General features: G+C 34.6%; 1 protein-coding gene across 6 annotated transcripts in view; it reads right to left on the reverse strand.

Moving 5' to 3' along the window:
• Window positions 1–11580, reverse strand: part of TUSC3 (tumor suppressor candidate 3) — a 241272-nt gene that overhangs the window by 80640 nt on the left and 149052 nt on the right. For 5 of the 6 annotated variants that reach the window (XM_029935211.1, XM_029935205.1, XM_029935244.1 and 2 more), the window contains exon 6: window positions 11121–11210. The exons of the other annotated variant lie outside the window; for it this stretch is intronic. In XM_029935211.1, the coding sequence (XP_029791071.1) occupies window positions 11121–11210 (90 nt within the window). The remainder of the gene's footprint in view (window positions 1–11120; window positions 11211–11580) is intronic. 6 annotated transcript variants of the gene reach the window in all.

Genomic DNA, 11580 nt, shown 5'->3' on the forward strand with positions numbered 1-11580 from the left:
ATGCTTCTGAAACATTACTTAATGGTGTTATACATAAATAATCATGGCTTTTCATGTGAATCTGCTAACAACTTTTTTCCCCACTAGTATCCCAATAGAGACATGATACGATGAAATAAAACACAAAGCACCCTGGTAAGATAAAAGAAAGATGGCATGTGAAGTGAAACAGTATTTCTAAGGGTAAGTAAAATACATGAAAGCATATTAGTGAAAACATGCAATGAACTTTGATGAAGTTCTTAAGCACAAAAAAAACTGTGCTCCAATGTCTGCTTCAATAGACCTGGATGTTAACGGAAGTTCTCTGGAACTTCCATTTGGCATTAGGGATCCCTTGCTTTGCATTGTTATTCTGATCCAAGTTTTGCATTCTGCTTACTCTCTACCAGTGTCGTAACCAGAAGGAAGGAAGAAGTGTATCAGGCGATCATCTTAACCCTGAATATTTCTCTTTTGTTTCACTATCATCTTTTTATAGCCTCATCTTGAGAATATATACAGACTCATTCCCTGAGTTTGACTGTGTATACGAAGAAGCAATTTACTCGATGCAAGAAAAAGCCATTCAATTTTCAGTGGCCGTTTAAGCGCTCTGCTCATATTTTGAATAACTAGCCTGGTCTTTAATGTTCTGCATTTTGTATTTGTCATTTAAGTCAAGAACATTCTCTTTTACCTATTACCAAGAGATAGCACGTTGCTTAACTACATAATATATTCTTTCCCCTTAATAAGAAACTATAAGGTGATTCCATTTATTGATACATATATTTTATAATTTTCTAAATTTCCATAATGACCACTTCTTAATTTTATGATCAAAGAGTAAATTTTAAAAGCAAAAGCTGAAATACAAGAAGGCAAAGTATCTATTTCAAAAAATAATTGGACGAATCAGATGGTAGAGAAAAACAGCAAGGAAGCCAATGATAAATGTTTGGACTACACACAGCCTCGCATATCTTAAGCCCCTAGGGTCATAGTTAAGCCCTGGTCATAGTTAAAAGGATTATGTTTGCCAAGATTACAGATGTCTTATGACCTTTACCCCATATTTAATTAAGCAGTCTTTATGCAGAAAATAGAAGGCATCATCTCTGATTAAGATTGATCAGGGACTCAGATTTCTTAGCATTTCAGGCAAAATTTTAAAATGGATTTTATCATGAAGATTCAAACATTAACCACTGTTACTAACAATTTAGACACATATATTTAAAAATAATTTATTCCAATTACATTCAACTTAGTCCATGAATGACTCTTTATCATGTTACAAGACCCACCATTCTAATTCTGGCTATACCAAAAAAACTTGTAAAAAACCTATTCTCTGACCGCACAGTATTGTTACTCAACATCCGTAAGATAATGTGCATCAAAGTACTTTATATATTATATACCAGCATTTCCTGGCATGTGTCTAGTAACTATGTAAGATGAAGGCAAAATTAAGTTGAAAAGGCACTGAGTTAAACAAAATTAAGTGGTTTTTTTTTTAATCAATGAATGTGTACCATAAAATTCTACATGGATATTAGATGCAGGGTTTACCAAACATGTGATGAGGAAAAGGTTCTAGAGAATACTAACAACTATCTCATTTAACCTTTGACAACAGCCTAGTAGGTAACTTTTACTATTAGACAAACTATCTACAAAAAGTGTGTGGTAGAGTTAAACTCAGAATTATTAGCATTCAAAGCATGTATTGTTTTAAGCATGCATTTAAAGCAGTTTTCTTTATTCAAGTGCAGTTGAATGATAATATTACATCAGTTTCCGGTGTACAACATAGTGATTCCCCATTAACATGATGAAATGAATATCGTAATAACTAGTTACAATCTGTCCATAAAAAATTGATAAAGTATTATTAACTATATTTCCTATGCTACACATTGCATTACCCTTATTTTATAATTGGCAGTCGGTACCTTTTAGTGCTCTTCCCCTATTCCACCCATCTCCCAACCCCACTCTTCTCCCCTCTGGCAACCATCCCCCATGATTCTGCTTTGTTTGTTTTGTAGATTCCATACGGTATTTGCCTTTTGTCTCTGACATACTTCACTTAGCGTAATACCCTCAAGGTTCACCCATGTTGCCACAAATGACAAGATTTCCGTATTTTTATAGCTCATATTCCACTGTGTGTGTACACTTCCACCACAACTTCTTTAGCCATTCACCTAACAGTGAACACTTAGACTGAGTCTGTATCTTGACTATTGTAAATAATGCTGCAATAAACACAAGGTGCATACGTCTTTTCAAATTAGTGTTTTCATTTTTTTCGGATAAACACCCAGAAGTACAACTGCTGGATCACAATAGTTCTATTTTTTAGTTTTTGAAAAACATACTTCCTTCCACACTGGTGTCATCATTTTGCGTTCCCATCAAGTGTGCATGAGGGTTCCCTTTGCCCCTGCTAGCACTATTTTCTGTATTTTGGGACCATCCATTCTCGCAGGTATGAGGTGATATCTCTTTGTGGTTTTGATTTGCATTCCTATGGTAATAAGTGAGCATCTTTTCATATACATGTTGGTCATCTCTATGTCTTCTTTATAGAAGTGTCTATTCAGGTCTGATGCTCATTATTAAATTGTATGAGTTTTCGATATATTTTCTATATAACCTCTTATTAAATATATCATGTGTAAATGTCTTCTCCCATTCAGTAGTTGTAATTTCACCTGGTGATGATTTTCTTTGCTGTGTAAAAGCTTTTTGCTTGATGTAGTCCCATTTGTTGATTTTTATCTTTTTTGCTCTTACATGAAGAAACAGATCTAAAAAAATATTGCTCAGACCAATGCCCAATACTGTTACCTTTAAAGAATTTTATTTTCCAAAGCTGTATTGGCATCTTTGATCCCTTTTGAGTTATTTTTTGTATGGTTTAAGAAAGTGGTCCATTTCATCCTTCTGCAGCTGTCCAGTTTTCCCAACGCCATGAGGAGACCATCTTTGCCTGACTGTATATTCTTGCTTCCTTTGTCAAAGACTGACTATATAAACATGGGTTTATTTTTAGACTCTCTAATCTGCTCCATTGACCTATGTGTTTTTGTGCTAATCTACACTGTTTTGATGACCATATGTCTATAATATAGTTTGAAATCAGGAAGCCTGATACCTCCAGCTTTGTTTTTCTTTCTCAAGATTGCTTTGGTTATTCCGTATCTTTTGTGGTTCCATTCGAATTTTATATTTTTCTTTGTTCTACTTCTGTGAAATATGCCCTTTGGGTTTTGATAGGGTTGTACTGAAGCTACAGACTGCGTTGGGTAGTACAGACGTCTTAACATTAATTCTTCCTACTCATGATCATGGTGTATCTTGCCATTTATTTGTATTTATCTTCAATTTCTTGTGTCACTGTCTTACAGTTTGCAGAGTACAGAAGAATGCTTGTAGAAGTATAGCAAGTGCACAGAAAAGTTTATGTTTCATAAGTTTACAATTAGATGAATTTCACAAACGGACAGGACAGCACGTGTGAACCTATCAACCCAAATGAAGAGAGAAGATCTCTAGAAGCTGTCTCATGTCCCATTCCAGCTACAACTCACACAGCTCAAAGGGACTACTTTTCTGACATTTAACACACAGAGAAGTTCTGCCTGGGTTTGCCGTCAAATTTTTGCGCCAGACTTCTTTCACTTAACATTTTATTTTTGAGATTAGTTCCTTTTGTGGTAAGTAAAAAGTAGTTACTTATATTCTACTGTTTGTACTACGATTTATTTAATCGTTCTATTAATCGACATTTAGGTTGTTGCCACTCTGGGGCTATTAAGAATAATACTATTAGCATTTTTGTACATTGTATTCGGCAATCATTTACATGCATCTCTCTTATACACTTCTGAAAGGAAATTTCAGGATCATGGGTATGAGTAAGATCAGTTTTACTACATGCTGTCAGCTTTTAAATTGCTTGAACCAATTCATATTCTAGTTACTTTAAACTCTTCATGGTATCAGTGTTATTGATTTTAATCATTATGGTAAATGTGGTATAGCACCTTATTGTGTTTTAGCTTTCACATAGTAAGTAATAATAAGGGTGAAATTTTTTTCATATGTTGATGGTTCCACGCAAGTATTATAGTGTCACTGTGGCTATATATGTGGGCACAGGTTTGTGAAAACTCATCCTGTTAAACTGGTCTTTTTGTCTATCCTTCAATGAATAAAATGCCATCTTGTTTAATGCAGCTTTAAAGTAAGTTTTGAAATCTGGTGACCTAAAGTTAGTCAGCTTTATACTTCTCTTTCAACACTGTTTTACTATTTATTCTTATGCATTTGAATTTCCTGTAGATTTACTAAAGTGTTATGACTTAAAAATTTTTTTTAATGTTTTTAAGTTTTGATTTTGAGAGAGAGAGAAAGAAAGACAGAGTGCAAACAAGGGAGGAACAGAGAAAGGAGGAGACACAGAATCCAAAGCAGAATCCAGGCTCTGAGTTGTGAACTCAAAGCCCGACATGGGGCTCAAAATCCTGAACTGTGTGTGAGATCAAGACCTGAGCAGAAGTCAGACGCCTAAACAACCGGGGTCGGTGCCCCACTTAAAATTTAAAATATCAAGTGATAATACTGAACTATATCTAATAAATCAGTACCTTTCTTGAAAATTGGTCAGTCTGAAGGAAAAAATAAAATTAAACCTTTTAATAACTAATGTGGTTTTTATGCTTAACAAATTTAACGCTAAATGTTATAAAGCCAAATTCTATTAAAAACTCACTTATACAGGAGAAAAGGCAATCTCATTATGTAATTATTATTTGGCACAAAAGATCTAATCATCACCCAAAATTCTATTTAGAAATTACAACTTCAAAGAAAAGCGGGGGAAAAAAAATCCACTATGTTCAGAAATCAGATACCTTCATAGTGAAATCAAAAAGTGTTTACAAAATTACTTCACTGTAACATAACACTGAAAGAATTCTTCATGAATAATTTTAACATAAATCCCTCCAACCATCTAAGATAGAGTTAAAGTAAACAGTTAAGTAAGTTAGCAAAAGTGAACAAAAATTACAACTCAGCTAATCTTTGTGCATAATAGTTACCTACAAATAAGTCTTTAAAATATAAGTGGAGAGAGTGGCTGGGTAGCTCAGTCAGTTAAGCATCTGACTCTTGGGTTTAGGCTCAGGTCATGATCTCATGGTTTCTGGAGTTCAAGGTCCACATCAGGCTCCATGTGGCAAATGCAAAGCCTGCTTAGGATTCTCTGTCTCCCTCTCTCTCTGCCCCTCCCCAACTCATGCTGGCTGTGTCTCTCTTTAAATAAATGACCTTTTTAAAAAAATGTAAGTGTAAATTGTTACAAATGTAAAAAAACAATAAAAATGACTGTCTTATATTGCTTTCTACAATAAATGTACATTAGTCGTCAAGAATTAATGCCAAATTATTAAATTCCTTTTATGTATAAAGATGTTTCCTTTGTCATTTTATTCCATACCACTGAAAGGTAAACAGCCTCTTTATAATAACACAAATTCAACATAGTCATTTCTCTTTAGAAACACAGGTTAAAATATGAAAAAATCACCAAAGAAGGATAGTGCTATTTTTTAAGTTATATCTTAAAATTTAAATACATCTATTATAAAGAAAAACATTTACTATTATCATTCTAATGAGCAATCATTATTTGAAGTTCTGTACCAGTAAACATTTCATTTTGTAAAGCAAAGTTAATCTTCTATTTTGTTTGGGTGATATGAAAACACATTATTATGTAAATCAATTCATTAAAACAAAACTTAAACCATAATTTCCTGTTTCACTGTATGTTGACATTATGCATATAAAAAGGCAGGAAGAGAAATTTTGTTGGAATATGTTAAAATGCAAAACAAGAAAAAAGCTACATACTAATGGGCAACACTCAGCCTCCCCGTACACATGCTAGAACGGCCCTGGTCTAGATTCTAAACAATTAGTATCTCACATAAACCTACAACCGTATCCACAGCTTTTTGGCCAAGGATACACAATGCAACCGTTTCTGAAGCAAAAACCTCCAAGATTTCTAAGACTTTTATATTTTTATAAAATACAGGATGAAGAGTTTGGAACAAAATCCATTTTTTTTAAATACTGTCGCTATGGTTTCAATTTCATCACTTCTAGAATTTTTATTAAGTTGATGAAAATTAAGATAAACATGTTAAAAGATGTACATATGAAGGAAATGCTTTTCCCTTTAAAAATACAGAAACTTCTCTTAATGTGTTCCTCTGATCCATCAGAGTACCTTCTCCTAAGGGCCATGCCCATCTCTATGTGAAAAACAGTAAAACCAAAGTGTGGAAGATAAATAATTTTCTAAATAAAGAAAATGTGTCTCTAATCTGAACTTTAAATGTTCATGTCACAATAACTTGTTAGTAACTGATTTAGGCTGAATTAACAGTGACATGTTAATCCTATTATTCTCCTGACTAGTGAGAAAAAAAATTAAAAGGAGAATTAAGATAATCCAATTTAAGAAACACAATCTCCCAGTATGAATCCTTATAATCATTTAATAAAACATTTATTGAGAACAAGCTAAATGCAATTGTAAAGATAAAAAATAGCTTAAGAGAAACTCTGTTATGTCTAAGGACTTGACTAAAATGGGATGGATGTCCCAAATACCGTAAGATTTTACTCCTATGTAGAATTTAAGAAACAAAACAGTTGAACACTGGGGGCAAAAACACCATAAAATCGACTCTTCACTACAGAGAACAACTGAGGGCTGCCGTAGAGGAGGTAGGTGAGGGGATGGGCTAGATGGGTGAGGGGCATTAAGGAGGGCACTTGTTATGATAGGTATTATATGTAAGTGACGAATCACTTTAGTCCTAAAACTAGTACTACAGTATGTGTTTCTTTAATTTTTTAACGTTTATTTATTTTTGAGAGAGAGAGAGAACATAAGCAGGGGAGGAACAAAGAGAGAAGGAAACACAGAACCCGAAGGACGCTCCAGGCTCTGACCTGTCAGCACAGAGCCTGATGCAGGGCTCAAACCCACAAGCCATGAGATCATGACCTGAGCTGAAGTTGGAGGCTTAACCAACTGAGCCACCCAGGTGCCCCTATACTACATGTTCATTAACTGGAATTTAAATAAAAATTTGAAACATAAAATAAAAAATAAAATAGGATATATAATAAAAATTATTATACAAAAATGTATAGACACGTAAGTGGACTAACTACATGTTAATAAATATATAAAGAAAGTAGGGACACTTCAAGGTAATTAAGAAGTAATACATCTCAGCAGGATGGTAAATCAGGAGATATTTGATAAATACAGAGAATGTTACAGGAATGGAAGCAGCAAAAGAAAGCATATATTTAGGAAACAAGCAACAGTACAAATATGTGAATACTTGTGTTTCTTTTTTTTTTTTTTTTGCAAAGTAGTAGAGTTTTCAGATAAAAAAGGAAAATGATAACGGTCAGGACATGGAGAGGCTCTTGAGATACTGGCAAGTCAGGTTCAAACATACGATTACGAGTTATGTTTCAGGAATATACATGTGGTAGCCCAGAATATTCAGCGATGAGGTGTAGTGGCTCACATGTACTGTACTGAGTAAGCAGAGGTCAGGTCTATCATCATCACTGTTATTAGCACAAACATTTTAGGAGCTTAGGAGATCAGATGTATTAGAAAAGCAGTAGTTGAAATATTAGTAGAGATTACAGAAAGAATGAAGGGTAGCACAACATGACACTTCAAAATATGCCACTGGTGTAAGTAATGAAGTTTTGGGGTGATAGTGGGGTGGTCCAGAGTCGACAGCCAAGAAAGGATTCTTGAAGATATCCTTGGTGCAAAAGGTAATTTTATTCAAGCATGGGAACAAGACCCATGGGCAGGAAGCGCTGCACTGGGGTTGTGATGGGTAACTCATTATATACCCTCAGGTTGGGAGAGGGTCAGGGATAGAGTAATTCTCTAGGAAATTTTGGAAGCAAGGTTTCCAGGACCTTGAGGGGCTAGCTGTTCTAGGGAAACACCATTTATCACCGTTTAATGAAACCTCAGAAAGGAGACCCTTCAGATGCATACAGGTAAGGGTCGGGGGTAAGCTTGGAGTATGATTGCCAGCATGTAGCTTGGGGCAGTTGAGATAAAGTAAGCAGACATACAGGATCCTCAAGGTTGGGATATATTAAGCTAAGACTCTCTTTTGCTCCTACCAAAGTGTCATCACCCAAGCTGAGCTCCTAGAGGAGGTCACACTGCCAGTTTCAGGGACTTCTCAATGGGCTGCAGGCAGTAAGGGAATTTAGTTTTCCATTTGCCTTATAGTCTCCCACATTATCACGGCAAGCACTTAAACCTCTTTCCTGGGCTCCTGGGCAGCCAGGAGTCTTCGGGGACTATCACACATATTCTACCTGGCAGCGGGGCAGTGGGTATTCTGCCCTCAGCTTGCCCCATACTCCCCCATCTGAAGGATTATTTTGAGCTGAAGGCAACTAAGAACCAGACACAAGAAAAACATTCTGTCTCCCCCGTCTGCCTAAAAGCAGCATATACACCTACGAAGGTATCCCTCCACCCCCCTTTACCAGGAAGGATAAAGGTTAATTTCTGGAGACAACTTTAGACCCTTATGAATGGAAGGAAGGCACCTGTGGCTTAAACCTGAGCAATATACCTTACCTCTCCTGGTCACCTCCACAAAAGTGGCCTCCCTTCCACATATTTCCTTTCTCTCTTTAACTAAAGATAGTATTTGAGCAGTTCTAAGTCACCTCTGAGTGTTTACAAATTCTTCCCTGAGTACCACCCATGTATACAGGCAGTATACATGCTAATAAATGTGTTTTTCTTTTATAATTCTGTATTTTTTTTATAGGGATCCTAGCCAAAAACTCAGAAGAGTAGAGAAGTTAACATATTTCATAAGAATGTTGACTAATTTTCCATATACTTGAACCAATCAAACAATAATAAAAAGCAATGCTTAATGCTTTGAACCTAAGGAATATTCTTTTAAGAGAATATTAAAAGACAGTAATGAAAAACTTAGAAGATTTCCTAAATTTACATGTTTAGGTATCATGAACATAATGGAGATCAAATCTTTGTGTCAGAACTTTCTTTATGTAATACAAAAATATCACTCACAAAAACCGACAGTCATGCTGTCAGGTACTTATATCTTACTGGTGTCATGACAAAAGACAAACAAACAAAAATAATACAAAACAAGTAGATAACACAGGATGTTAGATGATTAAGTGCTCTGAAGAAAAATAAACCAGAAAAGGGAGATAGTGCGGGCACTGGGGAAGAGAGGAAAGAACTACACTTTCAAATAGGACTGTCAGAAAGACTTGCTTGATAACTATTTCCAATTATTTTTCTTTAAAATAATTCAATTTGAATATTAAAAACATTCAATTATTCTTCTAAGTAGTAACAGATTTCAAAAACATATACATGTAGCAAAAACCATGTCTAAGTGACTATGGGAGCTGATCATCCAAAGAATCTAACTCTGATTCCATATCATTGCCATCTTTAGAAGACATCTGAATATGTTCACAAAAATATGAGATCAAATTGATTATTATGTAGTACCTAATCTGGCATTTAGCAACTAGTCCTTAAGACCTGACTGGACAGTCAGGGAACAGACAACTGAATAAAGTGAATTATACCCCTGTATTATAGAGTTGCACGATGAAGTTTCAAGAAAGTCACAATGTAGGAGGAAGAAATAAGTAACTGTTGGCTTTCATATTCAACACATGTGAAGTACTGTAAGCAGCGTAGAATAAATCTCATAAAATTATGTTATTATCTTTACAGTGAATTTATAACTATATTGCCATATGCAATTTTGTTTGGAACCACAATTTTAGAAATTAAGAATTCATTATTCTAGGTGATTGTGGTAACATGTTCATGATTTTCAAAGTCCTCATCTTTTAGGGATACACACTATAGTATTTCTGTATGAAATGAAATGATATTGAGCACTTATTTCAAAAGGATCCAACAGCAGGTTAAGAGAAGTGAGTAAGAGAATAGATGAACCAAGGATTGGTTATGAGTAGTAATAGTTTGGCCATGGGTATAAGAGGGTTGTCATAACATTATTTTCTCAAAATTTGTATGTTTTCCAAATGAAAAAGTTATAGAAGAAAATTATATTCTTCAACAGTTAATCATCATCAACTTAATAAATACTAAGCCTCAAAGACAGTTGATCTATTTTTTCAAAGTTGATCTATTACAATATATCCGATTAACCAAAAAACCCCACCAAAAAAACCCAAAAGAATAATCCTCTCCAAAACAATACCCTAAGAAAGGAAAGCAACAAAATAGGGAATTGAGTAGTAGTTACTAACATTAACTTTGCTACTGCCTTCATTAATGTCACTTTTAATTTTACAGCAAACAGTTCTTAGCATTCTAATACAAAGACTACCAGACTTCATAATGGTCTTTTAATTACTCTTTTCTGAACTACATTAAAATTAAACTTACCCCTGATGGAACACTGACTACACACTGTCCCTATTTCCTCTGCCGGCATTACGTATTATAACTATAGCAATATATATATATAGATATAAAGCTGAAAAATAGATTATGCATGTCTACCTGATGTGGTAAGCACTAATTTTCTCTTTTAAAATTTTTTGAAGTGTATTTATTTATTTTGAAAGAGACAGGAGCAGAGTGAGTGGGGGGAGAGGCAGAGAGAATGCCAAGCAGGCCCCACACGATCAGCGTGGGGCCTGAACTCGCAGAACCCTGAGGTCACGACCTGAGCTGAAACACAGAGTTGGACGCTTAACCACCTGAGCCACGCAGGTGCCCCAGTACACTAATTTCTTAAACAGCACAGCACTCCTCACCCTAAAAATATTAATATATTGTGTGTATATATATATATATATGTATGCATATAGCGGAGGTAGTATTAGAAGAGAAAGAACAAACTTAAAACTTACAAATAAAATCCTTTCTTACCAAATACTAAGCATAATTTCTGATTCCTTTATAAACATGATGAAAGCTCAAAATTTGGATGCTTATGGCATGCACTTACCACTTGTCCATTGTGTGGGTTCTTATGAGCATATGGGGGTCCACGGATATGATTCCACATCTGGCCAGAAGTCATAGCAAAGACTATACACTGAAAAACAGTGTATACGTGAGTCAGATAATATCAGAACACTGCATTTTAAAAATATAATGGTCATGAAACTAAATCTAAAAGATCATGTATCAGTTCACACATTTGCCTGATTTTCACTTACTAACTATAGGACTTTGGGTAAGTTATTTATTTTCCTGCTTCTAGTATTTATCTATAAAATGGACATAATAACCATGCTAAAAAGATACGTTAATAATTAAAATCAGTAACATATGTAAAGCATGTGGTATAGGGATAATTCGATACGTTCTAACCAAAGATAGTCAAAGCATAGATTATTAATCACCTAGATTTATAGTTGAAGGCAATTACATATATTATAAAATAGTGAAAATAAAGAATGTTT

The sequence above is a fragment of the Suricata suricatta genome, chromosome 1 (assembly GCF_006229205.1).
Source record: "Suricata suricatta isolate VVHF042 chromosome 1, meerkat_22Aug2017_6uvM2_HiC, whole genome shotgun sequence".
NCBI lineage: Eukaryota > Metazoa > Chordata > Mammalia > Carnivora > Herpestidae > Suricata > Suricata suricatta.